The following is a 23902-nucleotide window of genomic DNA, read 5'->3' as shown; positions in this document are numbered from 1 at the left end:
TGTAAGCATTACAACAAGTTTCATTTTGAGGAATGTCCTTTGAGAAGTGAAGCTTATTACCGATGTAGTTCATTTGACCATTTTCTCAGAGATTGTCCAAAAAGAGTTGAAAAAGAAATAGAACCAGCTCCAAAGTCGAGTAATCCTGTTTTGAAAGGCTTCGAGGGGCAGACCACCCCGTCACCCCGGCAATGTTAGTGGTATTCGAGGTACTACCAGGGATACAGCAGTTAAATCTAATGCACGAGCACCTACAAGAACATATGTTATTTGTGCTAGAGAATATACTTCTGCACCAGATATTATTACTGGTACATTTTCTTTAATTGATACTGATATTACTGCTTTGATTGATCCTAGTTCCACACATTCATACATATACAGAAACTTAGTGTCTGTTAAAAATTTACCTGTTGAATTCACTAAATTTGTGATTAAAGTTTCAAACCCCCTGGGCTAGTGTGTTATGGTAGATAAAGTCTGTAAAAACTATCCGTTGATGATAAAAGGTTATTGCTTTTCGGCTGACTTTATATTATTGCCATTTGATGAATTTGATGTGATTTTGGGAATGGATTGGTTAATCTAACATGATGCAGTGGTTAATTGTAAACAAAAATATATTGTATTGAAATGTTAGAGTGGTGAATTACTTCATGTTGAATCTGATAAACTGGATGGATTACCTAATGTGATTTCAGCAATATCAGCACAGAAATATGTCAGAAAGGGTTATGATGCTTATCTTGCATATGTGTTGGATACCAAAGTATCTGAGTCAAAGATTCAGTCAGTGCCGATTGTGTCTGAATTTCCTGATGTATTCCGAGAAGAATTACCTAGTTTACCACTGGATAGAAAAGTGGAATTCTCTATAGATCTTGTTCCAGGTACAACACCAATATCCATAGGACTTTACAGAATGGCTCCTACTGAATTGAAAGAGCTGAAAGTACAGTTGTAAGAATTGATTGACAGAGGTTTTGCTCGAACTAGTTTCTCAGCTTGGGGTGCGCCGGTTCTATTGAAGAAAGATGGATCGTTGAGGCTGTGCATTGATTACAGACAGCTCAACAAAGTAACAATAAAGAACAAGTATCAATTACCTCGTATTGATGACTTGTTTGACTAGATAAATGTGCCTTTCAAAGATTGATCTCCGTTCTGGTTACTACCAACTACGGGTAAAAGATTCGAATGTGTTAAAGACAGTTTCTAGAACCAACTATGGACACTCTGAGTTTCTTCTAATGCAATTCGGTTTGACAAATGCAGCTACAGTGTTTATGGATCTAATGAACAGAATTTTCAACCTATATTTAGACAGGTTTGTGGTGGTATTTATAGATGATATTTTAATTTACTCCCTATATGAAAATAAACATGTGGAACATTTGAGAATAGTGTTGCAAACTTTTCGAGAGAAACAATTGTATGCCAAATTTAGTAAATGTGAATTTTGGCTACGGGAAGTTAGTTTTCTTAGGCATATAATATCTGCTGAAGGTGTCAGGGTAGACCCGAATAAAATTTCAGCCATTGTTAACTGGAAGCGACCAAAGAATGTGTCTGAAGTTCGAAGTTTTCTGGGACTAGCTGGTTATTATCGGAGGTTTGTAAAAAGTTTTTCAATGATAGCTTCTCCGATAACCAGTCTATTATAAAAAGATGTGAAATTTGAGTGGACTGATAAATGTTAGCAGAGTTTTGACAGATTAAAAGCTTTATTGACAGAAGCTCCAGTGTTAGTTCAGCCAAAATAGGGTAAAGAATTTATAGTTTACAGTGATGCGTCATTGAATGGTTTAGGTTGTGTTCTGATGTAAGAAGGTGAAGTAGTAGCCTATGCTTCAAGACAGCTAAAACCACATGAAAGAAATTACCCGACACATGATCTTGAATTGGCAGTCATAGTGTTTGCATTGAAAATATGGCGACATTATTTGTTTGGTGAAAAATGTCATATATTCACTGATCATAAAAGTCTGAAATATCTGATGTCACAGAAAGATTTGAATTTGAGACAGCGCAAGTGGCTCGAATTACTGAAAGATTATGATCTTGTTATTGACTACCATCCTAAAAAAGCCAATGTAGTTGCAGATGCTCTGAGCAGAAAGTCCTTGTATACTTTGCGAGCAATGAATACCTGGTTGTTATTATCTGATGATGGTTCAATTATAGCTGAGTTAAAAGCTAGAACCACGTTTTTTAAGCAGATATCTGAAACTCAGAAAAATGATAGTAAGTTGCAAGCAAAACGAATACAAAATGAATTTACTCCTGACTCAAAATTTCAGATCGGGACTAATGGTTGTTTGTTATTCAGAGACAGAGTATGTGTACTGAAAAGTTCAGAACTAGTACAGAAGATTTTGAATGAAGCTCATAATGGTAACATTTTTATTCATCCTGGTAGTAATAAAATGTATAATGATCTGAAAAAGATGTACTGGTGGCTGGGAATGAAACGGGATATTTCTGAGTTTGTGTCTAAATGTTTGATATGTCAGCAAGTAAAAGCTGAAAATTAGTTGCCTTCTGGACTATTACAGCCAGTTACGATACCAGAATGGAAATGGGAAAGAATTACCATGGACTTTGTATAGGGATTACCCCTATCTCCAAAGAAGAAATATGTCATTTGGGTGATTGTTGATCGGTTGACAAAGTCTGAACACTTTATTCCAGTACGTATGGATTATTATTTGGACAGATTGCCTGAACTATATGTTTCAGACATTGTCAGATTGCATGAAGTGCTTGTCTCTATTATTTCAGATAGAAACCCTCAATTTACCTCTCTCTTCTAGAGCAAATTGCAAGAAGCTCTGGATACTCAGTTACATTTTAACACTGCATTGCATCCACAGATAGATGGTTCTGAATGTGTTATACAGATTTTAGAAGATATGCTTCGGTGTTGTATACTTGAGTTTGAAGGTAATTAGGAAAATTATTTACTTTTAGTTGAATTTGCTTACAATAACAGTAATCAGTCCAGCATCAAAATGGCACTGTATGAAGCTTTGTATGGTCACAAATGTAGAACTCCATTGTATTGGATAGAACTCAGTGAGAAAAAGTTATACAAAGTTGACTTAGCCTGTGAAACCGAGGAAAAAGTAAAAGTAATTCGGGACAGTTTGAAAGCGGCCTCTGATCGTCAAAAGTCCTATGCTAATCTTAGACGAAAAGAAATAGAATTCCAAGTCGGAAACAAAGTATTCTGGAAAGTATCGCCTTGGAAGAAAGTTCTTCGGTTTGGTTGTAAAGGAAAACTGAGTCCATAGTTCATTGTACCATATGAGATTACAGAAAGAATTAGACTTGTTGCATATCGGTTAGCTTTACCACGAGAACTTGATTGGATTCATAATGTATTTCATGTGTCTATTGTACAGCGATATCGATCCGATCCTTCACATGTTATCTCTCCGAAAGAGGTAGAGATTCAACCTGGTATGACATATAGTGAAGAATCGATCAAAATCTTAACTCGAGAAACGAAAGAGTTAAGAAATAAAAAGGTAGCATTAGTAAAAGTTCTTTGGCAACGACACGGTATAGAAAAGGCTACTTGGGAACCAGAGGATCCTATGAGGAAGCAATATCTGAATCATTTTACTGGTAAGATTTTCGAGGATGAAAATCCTTAAGGGGGAGAGTTGTAACAGCCCAATTTCAGTGAAATCGGACACAGTGGTTTCGGGACAACAAATTCGATCCGAAAATAAAATTTATTTTAATTTTATTACATGGTCCATCTTATGTTAGAAATGTCATGTGAAAATTCTGAAACGGAAATTTTATCGATTATGTGTTTAATTACAGAGTGGACTAAATCGCATAAAATGCAAACGTTGAGCTCTAGTGGCTAGAAGGACTAAATAGCGATGGAATTCAAAACTTGAGGTCCTTATATGGTAATTAGACTATTAAATAAAAGTATGTAGATATTTTAATGACTCATCCATGGAAATTTAGAAAAAGGGCAATGATTAAATTGGAAATTGAAAAATATTTAATTAATCAAAAAGATGATAAAAGATATCATCTTATTTTTCTCATCATATTCCCCAAAATTATATGGAAACCCTAGGAGAGAGAATAAACTTTCATGGCTTAATTGGGTAAGTTTTATTGTCCCATTTTTAGTAATTTTGATATTTTTGAAATCGAGATAGCTTAATCTATCTAATTGGAGGATCAATTTGAAAAATTATCAAGATATGAAAATAAGGTCATGGATGAATATGCTGAAAATTTAAAATTTATGGTAGAAAATGAAAGGTTGTTGATAGCTAAACAACTTTTACAAAGTGATTTTTGATGAAAACATGATTTAGGGACTAAAATGTAAAGTTGTGAAAATTAATGAAAAATTTTAAAATTTATAGAAAATATGTGCTGTAAATTTTATGTTGAAATTTTGGTTAAGCTTGGAATAGGAAGTGAATTGCATGAATTTCATTTTCCGATCCTAGGGATGAAATTGGAATTTATGGAAAAGTTATGGGCAAAATGGTAATTTTGCGTAGGATGTAAATTGAGTCAAATGAATATGAAATATGTGAAATTGATGACTAAAGTTATTTATATAGATCCAGTCAACAAAAATTTGAGGTTAGATCGAGGAAAAGGAAAGGTTTATGATTAGTAGATTATTTACGCGAACAAGTGTCGAGGTAAGTTCGTGTAACTTAATCGAGCATGTAAATATGTTAACTTGAATGTTATGATTGTATGCAATATGATTTATATTTACGTGAATATTATAAATGTGTGAAATGATTACATGTTCGGAAACATTGGAAAAAGGGTAAAGTCTCGTTTTAATATTGAATTTCGATGGATAAATGTGATTGCCTTATAAAATGAGGTCCTGCATTTGTTGCAGATGGGATTTAGCTCGGACGAGTTATCCTATTGATCTCATTATAGAAAGGATTTAGTCCGGATGGGTAATCCTGATATAGGGTGAGTTTGGATGAGCAGTGCGTCTACCTGCGGTTAGTGTAAAAATAGCGGTGGCGGTGAGATTAGATACTGTAGCGATACTGTAGCGTGAGACAAAAAGTAAACTAAACGCACCGCACCGCACCCAATCGCGCATCCAAACCCACCCATAATCCCTCTCAAGCATATGTTACAATTAGGATTTAGCCTGGACTGGTAATTCTAATTGGGCTCTTCTGAGCATACGTTACATAAAGGATTTAGCCTGGACTGGTAATCCTGTAATACAATATGTGGCCCGAAAGTGTGATATTTGATTAAATGCCCTAATGGGTACTCTTGAATAAGAATTGACGGGTTATTGAATTGTATACCTTGAGTGTACTACTTGAGTATCCATCGGAATTTCAATGATTCAACGGACAAAACTCTTGGCATTATAAGAGAATTATGAGATGAAATGATAATGTCTTGAAAGAATATTGCATGATGAGCTCATCTATGTTTACTTGATATATATGAAAATTTTGTGACTAACATGTTTGAGTGAATGCTTGTGTTTAGGCAATTTTGCCAAGTAGGTGGAAAACATGATATTGTATGCTTAAATTTAATAAACGAGATTGGTAAGTTTAGTTTCTGTTGTACGAACTTACTAAGCATGTAATGCTTACTATATTTTATTTTCCTTGTTTTATAGTGCTCGAAAGCTCGTGAAGGTTGGAGATCATTGGATCATCATCACACTATCCACTAGCTTATTTTGGGTATATATAGTAAAATCATTTTAGTATAATGGCATGTATAAGTTAACTTGGCCATAGATGGCTTAAATATGTGATTGAAATTGTAACACCCCTTACCCGTATTCGACGCCGAAATAGGGTACCAGACATTACCGAACGTAAACACAAGCAAACATACATTCCGAGTTGTAAATTTGGCACCAAATTAAAACTTTTTGAAATCGAGCATAAAATCCCTAACACGAGCTTACGAGGTCCAAAACATGCTTTAAAAGCGGTTCGAGACTAAACCGAGAACTTTAGAAAATTTTACAACATTTAAAAAATTTGTCTAAACAGGGGTCACACGCCCGTGTGGCATGGGATACGCTCGTGTGGGCAGGACACATGCCCGTGCCCCGAACTCATGTAACTCTCTGTTTGTCACCCAAGAACAAATTGAAGTCACACGGCTAGGACACACGGTCGTGTCTCATGCCCATGTGCTTGATACTGAGCATTCTGTTTTGCAACAATTTAGATGCAGGGGACACATGGCCGAATCACATGCACATGGGGCTAACCGTGTGTCTCACACTGCCTAAACACATGCCCGTGTGTCTGCTCGTGTGAACAAGAGCAAGGCTATTTACCAAGCCATTCTGCCACCCTCACTTAGACACATCTACACAACATCTCATGACACAAATTCAAGCATGTAAGATCAACCAAACCATTCCCAATTATAACCATCACATACCAATACCATATCAACATCTATCATACACACAACATTTATCATGCTATAAATCATTCATGTCAATTTCACCTTCATTAGGCATCATTTAACTACTCTCTAGTTACCTTATTGTACATACAAATTTATCATCTCATCAATAGACCACATTACCAAACATTTCACATTCATGCCATAAATCACATTTCCAAACAATTAACATTCACCAAGCATACCATCATCATATCACCAAAGACATTGACATATATATGAATGTACTTAGGCTCACAACCATGTTAGCCAAATAATCCAATTTATATGGCCAAATATCAGAACAAGTCTTTGACCCTTACAAGCCAATACATTGACTAACGTCATAATGACACATATGACCAAAAGACCAAGTCCTTATACATGTCATAAACTCAAAATACTTGAATTCATCAATACCCAAAATGATAGCTTGATAGTGTGATAGGATCTCCGGCAATCTCCAGCCCGAGCTAGCTTGACGGTACTATAAAACATGGGAAAGGAAGGGGGTAAGCTATATAGCTTAGTAAGGCCGTATGAACATAATAAGCAACTCTTGTTAAGCATTTATCAAGTTCAACAATTTAAACACAAAATAATACCAATTGCTATAAATCTTATAGTTATAATTTTATTCAATCACGATGTTAACTCTATTAACTTATAAGCATAATTTAACATATCTTGGCATTAGCTGAACAACCATAATCCCTCTTTTGTAACATATCACAGCAATTAACAAGTCATTTCGAACCTCATAGTAAACATGCACATTAAATATGAGTATTCACTTTTCAAGCATATATTTAACATCTTTCAATTGTTTAAAGCTCATATCTTCCCATAATCATTTTAATAGGCAACTATGCCAATCTTTCCTTTTTCTCATGTCCGATAATCACAATTTGTGTGAATAAAACATGTTATATAATAACTCAATTTGGACCGAAGCCAATTACACGATCGCCAACCGAATTTACCATGTATTTCGTACATCACAAGTATAGATCAATGATCACAAGGTTCTCACAAAAATATTCTCATGGAAACCATGAACTCTCAATGTCATGAAATCAATGCTTATAAACTTATGCACGTACCTGTACTAATTCGAAATACTTACATGCTCTTTCTCTTCTTTGACATACCTATTAAATTACCCATTGAACCACTTGGAATACTAAAGGATACTCGGGAATCTCGTACACATAGTACCGTACCAATGTCATATCCCATATATGGTCAAATTACCTGTTGAACCACTTGGAATACTAAAGGATACTCGGGAATCTCGTACACATAGTACCGTACCAATGTCATATCCCATATATGGTCAAATTACCTGTTGAACCACTTGGAATACTAAAGGATACTCGGGAATCTCGTACACATAGTACCGTACCAATGTCATATCCCAGATATGGTCTTACATGTAATCTCGTATCGATGCCAATAGCCCGTCTATGGTCTTACACGAAGTCTCATATCAATGTCATATCCTATATATAGTCTTACACATAATCTCAGTAATCCTAATGTCATGACATTTGTATCATGTCTATTCCTAAGGGTCAACTAGGATTTTCGTTGTATCGAATCTCTGTCGGTCATTTCCGTAGTATCGTACTCAATAGCATTCGTATTTCATTTCAATAATAAAGCATTTACCACAATCATATCAATTAAGCATTTATACATATATAATTTAATGCTTATTAAATGCACGAACTTATCTTGGCATAAAAATGGCGAAAAGGACCCAACCGTCAAATACTCGTTTTTCTCTCGTTCTAATTCTGAACCTCATTTTTCTTGATCTATAATATCAAATTTAACTTATTTAATCATTATACTAGTCAAATCAGCCCAAAATCATATTATGACAAAATTTATATTTTTTTCCCTAAAGTTTGACATTTTTACATTTTAGTCCCTAGGCTCGTAAAATGATTTTTATCAAATTTATTCATTACCCAAGTCTAGCCAAATATTTATTGTACTCATACCAGCCCATAGTTTTCATTAAAACACACTTTTACTACTTATTTTATAACTTTTACAAATAAGTCCTTTTTAGGCATTTTCATCGAAAATCACTTAGCAAAAGTCGTTTATCATACACCAAACATACATTTTCTACCATTGGACATCAACATATACAAATATCCATCATGGGTAAAATTTTAGACTTTGATTATGCCTTAAATTAGTGGTAGAAATATATCATGTTACAAGGATTTCAAAAATATAAAAATCATTAAAAACGGGGTTAAAATGGACTTACAATCGAGCTTGAAAGCTTGAAAAACCCTAGCCATGGTTTCTCCTTGTGAATTTCAGCCATGGGAGGAAGATGGACAAAAATTGGCTTTTAATTTGGCTTTTTAATTCATTTAATTACCAAATTACTAAAATACCCTTAATGAAAAATTTTGAAACATACCTAACTATGTCCATTTTTGTCCACTAACTTAACAAATGATCTAATTTCCATTTAAGGACCCCCAATTTAAAATTTCATAACAATTAGACACCTCTAGCTTATAGAACTCAAGTTTTGCACTTTTTCCAATTTAGTTCTTTTGACCAAATTGAGTGCCCAAACGTCAAAAATTTTGAACGAAATTTTCACGAAATCATTCCATAAAAATGTAGACCATAAAAATATAATAAAAATAAATTTTTCTGCGTCAGATTTGTGGTCCCGAAACCTCTATTCCGACTAGACCCAAAATCGGGCTGTTATAGAAATCTAGCCATTAGAATGGCTAAAAATGGTTGTTTTTGATATACTTGTAATGTCATACTTTGGTAGCTACATACATGTTAAATGGTTGTTCAAATTATGCCTAACACATGGAATATACCAAGGAAAGATTATAAACAAGTATGCATGTAATGATATGCCATGTTGAATGATAGAGTTTGTTTAATTTTGAATGCTTGAAATGGTTGGTATTTGGATGTGAGTTTAAGTGCAGGTTGTTGGTGAATTTTGGGTGAGAAATGAAGTTAGAAATGACTTCATTTTGTCTACACGGGTAGACACACAGGCGTGTGTTTAGACCGTGTGTGACACACGGCCTGGTACATGGGTATGTAGTTAGGCCGTGTGTCCCCTGCATCTTAAATTTGAAAAACAGAATGCTCAGAATTGAGCACCCGGGCAGAGACACAGGCGTGTGTCTCAGCCGTGTGTGCTACACGGCCTAGAACACGGGTGTGTGTCTTGGCCATGTAAAACCTGCACCTAATTTCGAAGAATTTAATTAACCACACGGCCTAGCACACGGGCATGTGGCCGGCCGTGTGGCACAAGTCAGAGAGTTACACGGGGTTGAACACGACCTGTAGCACGGGCGTGTCCTAAGGTCACATAGGCGTGTCCCTTGGACCACACGGGCGTGTGTACCCTGTATCTTGGAAAATTTTAGAAATTTCGCGAAAAATGCTATGAGTTCCCGATTTAGTCTCAATTCGATTCTAACACTCATATAGGGCCTCGAGGATCCATTCAAGGGACATTATGAATATTATTGGAAAATGAATAGATTTCGACATTGTAAATGTTTTGGAAACTCTGGTAACGCTCTGTAACCCTGTTTTCGACGACGGATACGGGTTAGGGGTGTTACAGATTTAACCAATTAAATTATCAATTCAACCATTTCAAAATAAAAATTTCAGAAAATTTTTTAAAAAAATATACACAACAATAATAACATATACATGAATTAAGCATTCAAAAATCAATTAAAAGAGTAATATCATCATTCCAAATGGTGTGATGCAAAAATGAAAAACCCATCTTTACTAAAATCAGAAATACTGATACCATTAAACCAACCAACTTCAAGTCTACAATATTGATTTTTGATTATTTTGAATAATGAATTCGCTAAAATTAAAAATTAAGAAAAGAAAGAAAGAAAATATCAACAGCTTCAGTATTTGAATCACAGTTTTTTCCCGATAGATTTCGATTTTTTTTCTTTACCATTCATTTATTTAGTCACTAATTTTATTTTTGAGTTTTAATTTTTACTTAAAAATTATGCTATTTAAGTTAAACTGTATTTTAATAAGTTTTTAATTGACTTAGTCTATTTCAATAATGATTTCGAGTAATTCACTCAAAATCTAATTCAATGATCTCATAAAACCACCCAATTTATAATTCTTCAAATGAATGTAAGGAGATAATTAATTACAAATGAATGCATAAATTTTATATTTCTGTTAAAGTGAAATTAATAAAATAACGTAAAAAATTTGCTTATTTTGTATCAATTTTTATTTTGAGTTTTTTAAGTAAATTTTTTTAAAAAATATTTTTTAAAAACTATTAAAGTAATATTTAAATATATTATTAAAAAATTTTAAAGATTTTTTTTCTATTGCATCTTAAAAAATATAAAAGATGTAAATTAAAATAACCATAAATTTTAATTAATTTATTTTAAAACTGTTTCTATTTTTAAATTTCTTGTATGATTAAAATGAAAAAAGAAAGGAAAAAAGAAATCATAAAAAGGCAGACAGGAGATTTCCGTTCCTTCAAAGTAGCAAATACAAAAACACCTATTTTTTAAACAAAAAAGGAAAAAGAAGTGTGAGTTGGGAAAGAAGTTAATTTAATGATTTTGTTTTTGGAGGATTGAATGTTGTATGTTCATAGAAATGTGACACCAAACACAAGCCATCCTTAGTGGCAACAGGAGAACTACCACTTAAGATTGTACGTGAGAATACAACAACCCTACTAATAGGAAAATAAAATTGCACATTGTAATTGCGTGGACATTATCTATCTTCCTCTTCTCTTTCTTTCAAACCATTTAACAGTGAATAATAATAATAATAATAATAATATGAAAAGCAATATCACTCACCCAACCATTGAAAATTTGGAATACACCTCTCAACCATCATCCCCATCCATACCTAAATATACATGTATAGTAATATATATATATATTTTTTTAATTATTCAAACCTATTCCCTTTTCAACCATTTCTCCCTCCTACTGGATCATCCAATTTTTTATTCTTAAATATTATGTATGATTCTTTTTACTATTATTTTTATTCTATGTTGCTAACTAGTGCATATGGAATCAATGGAATCCTAGCAAGCATTAGGTCATGGCATTGAATATGTCATTTCCGGAACTAATACCATGAAAAATAGGACCAGAATATAATTGTTGTAAACAAATTAAAGTAAATGGAATAGGGACCTTTGATATTTTCTTTATAAAGTCAAAGACAGAAATATAGAGAGAAGCAATCAGAATTGATGAGTTCAAGTTCTCTTGAAGCTTCTACTCCAATGTATGAAAGAAGTGGCCGATTTATAGTTTAAAGTAATGCCCTTCAGCAACTTGCCTCTATTAGTCTATATTTATCAAATATGGTATAGATTCGGATTTTGTGTATGCTACAACCCAACTTAAAGTAACTCATACATCTTATATTCTCCTTCTTTTTTGTCTGTTTTTTTTTTTTTCATTGTAACGAAGTTGATTAATTATATTATATAAGGCTGGCCAACTCAATTAACGAAAAGAAATTTAATGTATTCTTTAGGGAGGAGGAAGGCATTGAAGCTATTGAGACATGGAATGTTGGTGAACAACAAGAGCTTGAAGGGGATGAAGGTATGGATGAAGGAGAGATTCAAGTTCAACCTGTTTATTAATTCAATCTAGTAAGCTGGGTTCTTGTTGTTGATGCTGGGTGTGTTTTAACTTTCTTTAAGGGTTAACTTCTTGTTGATGCTGGGTGTGTTTTAACTTTCTTTAAGGGCTAATTGTGCCATGGTTTGTGGTTTGATGTGTTGTTTTGATATCTGCTTTCTTTTTCTTTCTTTTCTTCCTTTTGGATTGGGGTGATTGGGTTTTGGATTATAAGGGGACTGTCAATCTGGTTTTAAAGATTTGTGTTTTGGGTTTGGCAAATGATTTAAAAAGAGGATGGTGTGATGAGTTGTTTTGAGTAAGAGTATTATGGAGGTCTTTGTATTAAGAGTTAGATTTTATTTTGCTTCCTCACTTAAAAAATTTGATAAATTAATCTCTATAGATAAAAGAGTAAATTAGTTTTTCTATTAAAAATTTACCAATTTTTATTGTTAAAAATTAGTCTTTATACCTCAGAATATACACTTGGTATACCACGTGTAATTATTTGATTATTTTGTCAGTAATTTTAATTTTAACAATAGAATTTGATAAAAAAATTTACTAGAAAGGACCAATTTACTTTTTAAACTAACATATAAAGATGAATTTATTCATTTGTTTTAAATAAATAGGACAAAATATAATTGAACTTTTAATACAACAGCTTCAATAATATATAGTATTAGTGTTGTTTTGGTTGTACAAGGTGGGAGATGTTTATCTCAAAGTTAAAAAGTGGCGAGTGGTACCATCATTGCTTCATCCATGGCTTCGGGTTGTAGATTGTGAATAAACACAGGAGCTTTTATATTTTTAGGATTCAGTAGCATTTTAAGGTTTGGGTGAGTGATTCATGGATGTGATTTTTGTGTGGCATTGACGGAAGTCATATTCTAATTCCTTATTTGTTCGTTTTGGGTTTTCAAAGAAGAGAAATTGAAGGTATTTTCAATGGTTAAAATGGATGTGAAACAGGGTGATATACTTGCTTTAAGCACTTTCTCGGGTTTCTTGATGGATTGTGTATTTGGTATATTGCTATGGTTTATGGATGATGAATAGGATTTTGATAAACAAAAAGGATACTTTCATAATTGATCCTCTAATTTTGAATATTGAGAATGTGGAATTATCAACTCATTAGAATAGTTTCTTGTTGAGGAAGCTTGATCTAGTCGAGAGGTGGGGATAGAGATAAATTTTTAAAATCATGAGGGGGTTAAAGTTAAAAATTTTATTTTAAAAAGACTTAGATTATATAATTAATTTTTAAGAGGGATTAAAATTATAAATTTTTTTTAATAATTGAAATGCTTAAATTGAATGATTAATACTTGATAAGGGCTACTAATAATTATTTCCTATTTTACCAAAGGCTTCGTCGTATAAAAATAAAAACATATATTTACAACGGTGTAAAATTGGTATTACTTTACGCATTTTTATAATTTTTCCTATAATTAATATTTTAACAATTGAACCATTAAAATTATCAATATGATTATACTTGGCATCCATATGAAATTTTGAATTGATTCACTATCACAATTATATCAATTTAAAATATTTTTTTATTAATATATATTTAACTGTTTAAAGTTTTTTTATGTAAATCATATAAATATAAACTTTCTTTACTCTAAATTTGATACGTATTATGATGAAATTATTAAAAAATGAATAAATCTAATGTAATTTTATATATAATGAGAAGGCAATTGCTTTGCTGAATCCTCAACCTTTATTTTGTACTATTTTGTTAAGAGGGAGAAGTTGAGGTCAAGCTGTGAAGGAGCAATGAGTGGAAAGGGTCAACAATTCATAATTTAGGTCACATCACCAAACTTTGAATAAAAATTTAACAACAACAATTGGTTTATCATATAATTTTGCTTGTGGATTAGGTATACCCTCTACAGTGGGATTTTTTCCTTCTTTCATTTTTGCTTTAAATTTTCTAATTAATTTATTATTTAATAAAAGGTTTTGGATGCCCAAATATTTTAACCAAAGAATAATTATTGGTTTGGATAAAGCTTTGCCCACTAGTTTATCTCTACTTAATTGTCATATGATGAAGTGTTCACATTGTTAATTATATTTGAAAATAGCTATTTTCTAATTTACACTCATTCCACGCACTCCATATTAGCACAAACTTTAATTTTTAAATTTCTATTACATTCAATAAAATTTGTATTACTTTTCATATACAAAATTGATTTAAATTATTGCTGAGAAAAATAATTTTAAAAATATTAACATTTATGGAATGATACTTTAATCAAAAAATTTACAATGTTTTGTTATTAACTAAACAAAAACACTTGCATCTTGCTCTACATTTATGTATTTTCTAATTACATATCCCAGAACTTATTTCATAAATTTGCATCCTTTTTATTTATGTTAAATCCTGACACGCATACAAAAGTGGGATAAAAGAACCTATATAAAAATTAAGGAAAATATTCTTATTAAGGAAAGGTGTTAGTTCTTTTAAAATTGTTTTTAAAAGATAATCCCAGTGAACAACTAAAAGATAAAACAACATTTTAAACTTTTATGTTAAATAACATTTATATTCTCTATGAAAAAATAAAAGAAAAGATTGAGAAAATAAGAAAAAAAAAGGAAAATAAAAAAAATAAAAAAAATTATATATTTCTCAACTGAAATAAAAATCTTAATTAAGTTGGTGTCACGACTTTATCCAACTCTAATTTAATTAGAAATTGTCTAAAATGTAAGTTTTAACAAAATATATTTATGTCTTTTAATAGTTTGTTACAGTACTAAAATATGGCAAACAGTGCGTTTTAGTATTAATGAAACGGTGCGCAATGACTTTAGCAAAAACGGGGCGTTTTGAATAAATGTTCTTTACTGTTAGTTTGAACCAATTTTGGACTGTTTTGTTTCGTTATACATATATGCAGCACTAATTGGATGGAGGGCAATGAAATGAATATGTTTTGTTTGCTTCTCTCTCAATTTCTGTTTTCTCCTTCATTTCTCTCCTTTTTTTTTCCTTTCTATTCTTCTTATTCCCTTTTTTATTTCCTATTTTTTGTTTCTGTTCCTAACAAAGGTTTCAGAGTAAAAATCTCCTTAATATAACTAAACGTCAAAGTTTATATAAAATCTTTAATTTTTTTTAAAATATACAACAACAAAGTTTGAATCTTGACAAAAGATAATTAATAAAAATATTTAAAGTTTTACACTAAATAACATTTATACTTCTATTTTATGTGAATATTAAAATTGAAAATAATATTATTTTTTTAATTAAATTGATGTCGGATTAATTCGTGACATTAATTTAGTTAAAATTGATGTTCTAACACTAAATTGAAAAAAAATGAAATTTAATGAATGCACTAAAGTAACCTAACATTTATGTATAGCATCATCCTTATAAAGTAATACCACACTTTTTTTAAAAAAAAAAATAACAATTCTAATGTAAGATAGTAGGTAAAGTTAACAACATATCAACTTTCAAATAATAAAAGATTAATTACAATCAATTCTTTTTAAATTTTATTTTAAAGAATAAAAATTTAAGAAGTGTTTATAACAAGAAGGATGAATTAAATATTAATAATAGTGTATTAATATTTAATATTTTTATTAAATTAATGTCACATTTCAATCAAATCTCAATTCAATGTAGAATTTATTAAAATATTCTATTTTTTCAAATAAAACAATAGATATTATTTTGAGAGGGATTTTATGTTTTAAGATTTAGGGTGAGTTTGGATGGGCGGTGCGTTTACCTGCGGTTAGTGTAAAAACAGCGGTGGCGGTGAGATTAGATACTGTAGCGAGACTGTAGCGTGAGACAAAAAGTAAGCTAAACGCACCGCACCGCACCCAATCGCCCATCCAAACCCACACTTAGTATTCTTGTTGATCACAGCTAAAAAAATGCAAAAAGTCCAAAACAATTTCCAGTCCAACTGCCGTTACCAATTTACCTTGCCATCCCAAAGACTAATATTAAATCAAATAAAATGAGCCTATTATTGTCCTTTGAATTAAAAGTTGTTTTCGTAAATCGAATTTTCCTTCATTATTTTTTGTTTTTCTCATAAGATGGAAGCGTATTCATGTATGTATGTGAAAGTTGGAAGGAGTTAAAGAAGTGATTTTTCTTCAAGTTTTGATTGTAGCTAGTATCTAAGTTTTGTTGGTTTCTACTTATCATTTCACTTGTGTTCATGAAAACAATACAATTACAAGGAAACATGTAATATGTATTTCCTCTGTTTATCTCTGCGCTTGTCTAATTTCTTGCGAATGCCTAAAGCTTACAACATAGTTTGCCGCCAAAAAGTGTATTTGTTTAGATATCTAATTGTTGGTCAGCTTTGAAAAGAACTTTACGTAGAAAATTCAGAACAGTGAATAAGTAAGAAAAGTTTGCACCAAGTTTGGGTTGCATTTAAATATTCTTTGCTTTAGTGAACCCATGGTGATTTAGTAGTACGTTATAGTGTTATCCAATTTAATTTTGAAGTAGAAGAATTGTTTTATGCAACTATTTAGTGGTTTATGCTCATTAGGAAAGGTCCTATAGAAGAATACATCATTATTTTTTATGATAATGAAGAATTTTTGAGAGTCTGCATAGGTCTACTATGACACAAGTGATAGTGAATAGTGTGCTCCAATAATGGCAAGAGTTGACCGCTTAAAGACTGAGTTGGATAGAGGAGAATGATAATAAAAAGAGGGATTCCATGATTGGTGTTTAATATTTTATTTATGAGTTCGACAGAGATAACTAGCCCAAGGATGTAGTCATCAAAATAATATTTAGGAAACCAAAATCATGATGCATCCTTTTGAACATGCCGTTTGTTCCTACAAATATTGCCTAACAAAGCCAAAATATAAAATTTTCCCTAGACCCCATTTGGTTTGTGTTGCATGTATGTCATTTTAGTACTTAAGAGTGTTGTTGCAATTAACTTTTATAATCGTCTTCTCTGTTGCTTGTTGCATGTTTGCTAATATGCCTGTTTTTCTTACTCTTCTAGCAAAGCTTTTACATGTTTATTTTTGTTTCTTTCCAGAGTCTAAGCTCTCAATTGCCTTAGACATCAATTCAACTTGTGCAAAAGTTGCCTTCTTTATCATTTCAAAAAGCATGAACTCTCCGACCCCCCAATTTGTACCTTCAAGGTTGGGTATCTATGAGCCTATCCACCAAATTGGCATATGGGGAGAAAATTTTAAGAGTAATGGCAATCCAAATACATCTACATCTGTGATTGTCGAAGTGGATAATAAGCTAGAGAATGAGGTTAAGATTTTGGAGATATAATTCTTTACTAGGTAGTTAAAACACATTTATCTGATTTTAACGATAAATAACCCTATATATATTGTTTTACTTTCCAGTCCGAGACTACTTCACATGAAATGCTAACAGCTTCTAAAAACTATGAGCAAGAGGCAAGTAAACCTATTGATAAGGTATGTAGTTATGATTGTTTATTTCTTTTACCCTTCTGAAAGATGTAAATATTGAATAGGGTATAATCTTTTTGTGCACAGAATGAAGTGTCATATTAATTGTTGTAAGTTTGTTGGTGAACCTTTTTACCTTAAATAGTGGTATAATCTATTTATTCATTTTAACTTTAATGTCTATAGATACAAAGACGTCTAGCACAAAACCGTGAGGCTGCTCGTAAAAGTAGGTTGCGGAAAAAGGTAAGATGAATATGCATGCGGAAAGCCATATGTGAAATTTTGAAATAACTTGATTTGATGTCACTTTCAGGCATATGTTCAACAGTTAGAAAATAGTCGTCTAAAGTTGATTCAATTGGAGCAAGAGCTTCAACGAGCGAGGCAACAGGTTTGAAGAAGATGAATATCATATTATATCTCTTTTTAAAATATTTTAAAGCCATTTAATAAATAAAACATTAACTGCAGGGTCTTTATATGGGCGGTGTGTTAGAAGGAAGTCATATTGGATTCTCTGGAACAGTAAACTCAGGTTTGTTTGCAACTTCCTTTTATCTCTTCATGAGTGAGTAGTTCATTTCACCAGTATCTCTTTACACTTTATGAGGAAAACTATTTCAACTCCTCTTAGCTCATCATATCTTTAGAGCCCAATGCATAGGCTCCACCTATCCATTTTTTGCTTCCCTTCACACTACTTGAAGATTATATAGAGCTTATTGTATGAGTAATATCAGAAATTACACTCTTCCAATCGAATCTAGTCTGCGTCCTGTATTTGTGTGCTATTTTAAATTGGTTGTTGGTATGTAATGGTCGAACCACCTTAAACTTCTTATGTTATGATATAAAGCTTCATTGGAAACTCTCCGATGAGTTAAATGTGATCTTGATGCAATAATCCATATCATGCCTTTTTATTTTCACTACAAGTAGATATCTATTATTTTGTGTTTCATTGTTTACATGATCAGAGGATTCTGTAGGGATTGCTGCATTTGAGATGGAATACGGACGTTGGGTGGATGTACAACACAGACAAATATGTGAACTGAGGACTGCTTTGAATGCCCATATAAGTGATATAGAGCTTCGCATACTTGTGGAAAGTGGTATTGGCCACTATTTTGAACTTTTTCGCATGAAATCAACAGTCGCAAAGGCTGATGTTTTCTATGTGATATCTGGTGTGTGGAAAACATCAGCAGAGCGATTTTTCTCATGGATTGGAGGGTTTCGCCCTTCAGAACTTCTTAAGGTGATGCATAATTCAGTTTAATTAACTGTAGATCATGCATTTCTATTTTCATGTAGGTCTTTTGAGGGAAAGAGCCTATAGCAGTGGGTCTAACTGCAAATTCTTTCTGCAGGTGGCACTGGTTAAATTTAAATGAAAAACTACGATAGTTTCACACTTTGACATATCTATTGATGGATTCTTATATCTTGTCTAACTTTAGGATGTTTTCTCCTCCATTTAAAAAAGACTTGAAATTTCTTTGATTATTTCTAGATTTTATAATCTTTGGAACAATGCTTGCTAAGGAAATCTATTCACCATGTTTATCTTGCCTTTCCTTAAGACAATAGGGTAGCCTATCTTGAATTGTTATTCTAAATACTTTTCTTTGATCTAGACAGGTCTCTTTTAGATATTCACTTGTTACCCTTGACATCAATATTTTAGCTATCGTTGAAGAAACTGTCGATCCATATTAGAAGACCCCCTTCCCTCCCTTTGATGCGTACATAAACAAAAGAAAATGGTTATGTACGTTGAATATCTATATTAGGGTTTCCTACAGTTACATATCACCGGTGAAACATTTAGTTTCACGACACAAGCATCGAACTTGGCCAAGTGTCATTGAGCATATTGGTTAGTCAAGGCTTGTTTAACAAAGTAACTCTGTACTCATGTGTCACTTGAAAAGCGAAATTTCTTATATTTTTTACATCGGAATTCCATTCTAAGTTATATTGCTAAATGTTGAATGATATTTATCTAGGATTATATGCTTATTATAGGTGTTGGTGCCTCAGCTTGACCCCTTGACAGAACAACAAATTTTGGAAGTTTGTAACCTGAAACAATCTTGTCAGCAAGCTGAAGACGCCCTTTCGCAAGGTATGGAGAAACTCCAGGAAACTGTGTCTTCCACCGTGGCAGGTGGTCCAGTGGACGAAGTTAGTTACATTCCTCAAGTGGCTACTGCAATGGAGAAGTTAGAAGCTTTAGTCAGCTTTGTGAACCAGGTACTAATTGCATCATTTCATGGTGCCACACATGAGTTTATTCTAGGAACTTTCCAGAGCTAGTTTTTCTTTTCAAGTCAATATATATTACCCAGAAATTGGTTCTTTATCCATGCATTTGAAGTGAAAATATAATCAACAAGTGCGAGATTTTTAATAAATTACTATATCATTTTCATTTCAAAATGATGTTTAACTATATATGCTGCACCTACTGTGACAGGTAATACGGGTTATATGATAACCTAGAAAATTTTCTAATTATCTTATATTGAAAAACCTAGGGCTTCCTGGAAAGGTGCGAAACCGTAGACATCTTGGTCAATGGATTTATTGTTATGAACTAGGTTGGTGACAAACAGTTTTTGTTCAACTAGAGAACATAGCTAAAGTTCACAAAGTATGAGCACACCAAAATTAAGTTTAGTGATGTATAAGTGTCTAGATAACAAAACTTTATTGTCAAAGAGAAGCCATTTTAATGATCTTATTCAAGTTTAAACTAATGCCTATATATTTCCATTCGCAGGCTGATCACCTTCGGCAGGAAACGCTACAGCAGATGTCTCGCATCCTGACAACTTGTCAGGCAGCTCGAGGCTTACTTGCTTTAGGAGAATACTTCCACCGTCTTCGAGCTTTGAGTACACTATGGGCTACCCGTCCTCCTGAACCTTCCTTGCCTTAATGTATAAGATCCTACATGCATGGTGGTCAATTTTAAACATAAGTAGCCTTAATTTATGCTGCCAACATTTTTTCAAGCAGCTAATTTTAAGAAAACTAAGATATCTGAGATGATGTGCATATGAGTAGTTATGATTAAATCCTAAAGGAGGATTGTGACTAAATCAATTTTCAATGCACTATTGTACATTGTATAATATTCTTAAAATAATATACATATATAGGTTCTACATTTAACATACTCAGCTGAAACTTTCATCGCGTAACATAGTTTTCGTGTTGTTTTTGTATTATGGAAATTGCCAATGCATAATTGTGAAAAGTTGCTCATGTATTGGAAAGTTCAGGAGCATGTTATATAAAAGCTTCACCTCATTTTTTTTTTCTTTCAACTTTCTGTAAACTGAATTTAGAGAACACAAGTTATGGGTTTGGGGTCGTGCCAAGGCCACCATTTTTATGTTCAAATAAGTAGAATTCAAGCCCACAGAACAACAAAAAGCCAGGAAAGGAAGTTCGAGACAGAGCAAGGGAGCACGTAACAGAGAAATTCTTCTAGTAAGGGACAAGCCATGCCAAATCTATCATTGGTCATTCCCTAAAGCCACCATGCTACTCCTTATGCTCTCTTTTTGCATAAAACAATGACTAGAAAAACCAATTCACTATAATAACCCATTTTGACTCAAGGTCTCCTTGCAATGAAGTATTTATGGCTTTAGGGTAGTTCCAAGGTCTTTTTATAGACCATTATGCTATCTTTTTCTTCACTCCCGTAGCTGCATATATATGCAGAAAACCAAACCTTTCTATTTCTTCAATCCACTTATCAACTGGCAAAAGTTTCCAAAAATCATTTTTAATCTTTACCATTTTGTCTGATGTTTCTTTACCACGTGGAGATAAGAGTAATTGACTTAAAACTTTATTTTTCTTTCTATTTTTTCCTTCTTGGATTCAATATGCTCAAGATTCGGGCAAAAGGAGAAATGCCAGTTGCATTTACTAATTTTGAGGTATTTGGACTTAATGCTGCAATTTATAGGCATTGAATCTGTTAAAAATTTTAAATAACCAGTAATTTTGATTCATGTATGTTATTGGGATGGGGTCGATGATAGGTCTTCGTCTGGGTGGCCTTTTGTACTTGAATAATTAATTGGTGGTTATAAGTGGTCTTACTTGAGGAATAAAAATGCCCTGCGCTTTGTTTGCGTCTCTCTTTATGTCCCACCAATATAAAAAATGACAGGTGGGTTTAAAATTTTATTAATCAATTCGACATTAACAGCCTATTATATATTTATATCTCTTGTGATCTTGCCAAACCATAAAAAAATTTACATGCTAATCTTGTAATTACTTGCAAACACCGCACAAGGCACCCTTAATTAGCATAATCTCTTGTGAAAATATAATATAATAGAAGATTTTTTTTTTTTTAATCTCTGATATCTTTTCTGTTCTTCTACCTTTGCTTCTTCTTTACTTCTGAGAATTTCAAAATTCTCAATTTTTCATATGGGTTTTTCAGAAAACAAGATAAGATGTCTTTTATTTTATGGGTTTTTGATCTTATTCCACATTTGGGATTAGGGTCTTTGGTCTCAAACTATAATTTGTTTTAAATTGTTTCAATTTAGTGTCAAGTTTGTCTTCTTAATTTACAGAAATTAAACATTTATGTAAGGAACAATGGTTCCAATTTGAATTCATCATAAGGATTATAATATGTATAAAAATTGACTTATAATAACTTTTAAAATATACATATATATATTATTTAATTTTCATTGAAATACTTTTTAAGCTTAGTATAAAAATTTACTTATACTAATTTTTAAAATAATTATAAACGGTTTAAAAATGAAAAATATTATACAAAGTTTATAATACATTATTTATACAAATTTAAAAATTCTATGTACATGAAAAAAAATAAAGAATTCGAGTAAGGATATGACCTTTTTTATTCACAGATATATAAAAGAGTTGGACAGCCTAGAGGAAAATGGGCTGACCAAGGCAACGATCAGAGAAACATGAGTTCCCCCTTCTGGAGAAGATGTAAAAATCAATTTCGACGCCGGTTTTAGTCGAGGTCTTTTCAGAGCAGGCTCGTGAGTGGTCGCTAGAGACGGAAGGGGAAAGTGATCGCCTCCAGAGCGACCATTTACGAGAATGTTAGTTCGGCTTTCGCAGCAGAAGCACATGCATGTTTAGAGGCAGTTAAAATGGGGTTAGAACTGAAAGATCGTAAAATCTACATTGAAGGGTAGTCGATCTCAGCCATTAAGAAATGCATTTCAGAATCCAGAGATAAATCAGGAATCTGTTCCATCATCCACAACATAAAGGCTTTACAGAGCGAGTTCAACTCTATCAAATTTCATTATGTACATCGCACAGCAAACGCTCTGGCAGACATAATAGCCACTGAGAGTTTGAAGAAAAGGAAAGGGTTTTACCTGGAAGGTGCAGTGCCAAGTCATGCAGTTAAAGCTCTGGAAGACGATTGGATCAGAGAACCAGACTAAAGCTTTGTGAGGAAGATAGTTTTTGCTCCCTGGGAATCAAAACGTCGGAGAAATGTTTTGTGAAGGAAATGACTAATTGGAAATCAGGGAGCCATTTTTTGGATGGAAAAGGGTGTTTTGGGAAAGAGAGATCTTCAGGCACTTATGGCTGGACAGTTGATGGGACGGATAATGACTTTCCCGAGGAAGTGGGCTTTAAATTAGTTGTTTTTTCCTTTATAAATGTTTTATCCTTATTTCCATTTTGCTGTTAGTGTAAAGTTTGTTAGGTTTGGTAAGTGGGCCGTGTAGTGGCTCTTGGACGCAAGACATAATTTTCTGTTCACGTTGATTTCATTTTATAAAACCCAGTTCAATTTTGCTCAAAAAAATATTTTAAAGTGTTAGAGTATGCATATCTTTTTTTAGAAAAAAATTAAACATAAAAATATAGTTTTTTGTGAAATAAAAATATATTATTTAAATTGTATACAATAACAATACTTTGTATAATATTTGTGTTACATTATTATTTATAACTTATATGAAAATGTATAATTAAGGTAAAAAAGTTAGTGTATATGTATAACGATTTCAAATTATATTAAATTATTTCTGAGTGGAGGAAAAAATTATGTAAAAATTTACTTATAAAAAATAATCATTAATTAAATCATAGGAAAAGTGGAAAAGATTTATGTATGTATGCATACTCTTTTTAAGACTTTTGGTTTATTTATAGTTTATTTTATTTAAAAAATATTAAAAAATGAAAAACAAAACACCATTATAATATTATTTAAAATGATTCTTCTA

At 32.2% G+C, this 23902-nt stretch overlaps 1 protein-coding gene and 1 long non-coding RNA gene across 10 annotated transcripts; one reads left to right on the top strand and one right to left on the bottom strand.

The window, feature by feature from the left end:
- The first annotated feature begins 11702 nt into the window (after positions 1 to 11702).
- LOC107951654 (transcription factor TGA1) lies at positions 11703 to 20811 on the top strand. 9 transcript variants are annotated; one of them, XM_041081820.1, is made up of 10 exons: positions 11703 to 11869; positions 12043 to 12113; positions 17225 to 17454; positions 17553 to 17627; positions 17808 to 17867; positions 17938 to 18015; positions 18096 to 18159; positions 18602 to 18885; positions 19671 to 19883; positions 20413 to 20811. In XM_041081820.1, the coding sequence occupies exons 1-10, from the start codon at positions 11823 to 11825 to the stop codon at positions 20569 to 20571; spliced, it is 1281 nt and encodes a 426-aa protein (XP_040937754.1). In that variant the 5' UTR covers positions 11703 to 11822; the 3' UTR covers positions 20572 to 20811. The 9 variants fall into 9 exon arrangements, with proteins under 9 accessions (XP_040937754.1, XP_040937755.1, XP_016742274.1 ...); XM_041081821.1 differs by having other exon boundaries at positions 11710 to 11869; positions 18614 to 18885; XM_016886785.2 differs by having other exon boundaries at positions 11716 to 11819; positions 19656 to 19883.
- On the bottom strand, positions 19481 to 23469 carry LOC107951656 (uncharacterized). The gene is made up of 3 exons (XR_005905075.1): positions 22535 to 23469; positions 20422 to 20582; positions 19481 to 19839 (listed from the first exon to the last, which is right to left on the bottom strand). It is a non-coding gene; the product is annotated as an uncharacterized lncRNA (long non-coding RNA).
- Between the last annotated feature and the right edge of the window lie 433 nt (positions 23470 to 23902).

This window comes from Gossypium hirsutum, chromosome A11, assembly GCF_007990345.1.
Source record: "Gossypium hirsutum isolate 1008001.06 chromosome A11, Gossypium_hirsutum_v2.1, whole genome shotgun sequence".
NCBI lineage: Eukaryota > Viridiplantae > Streptophyta > Magnoliopsida > Malvales > Malvaceae > Gossypium > Gossypium hirsutum.
This window is presented reverse-complemented; position numbering and strand designations above follow the sequence as displayed.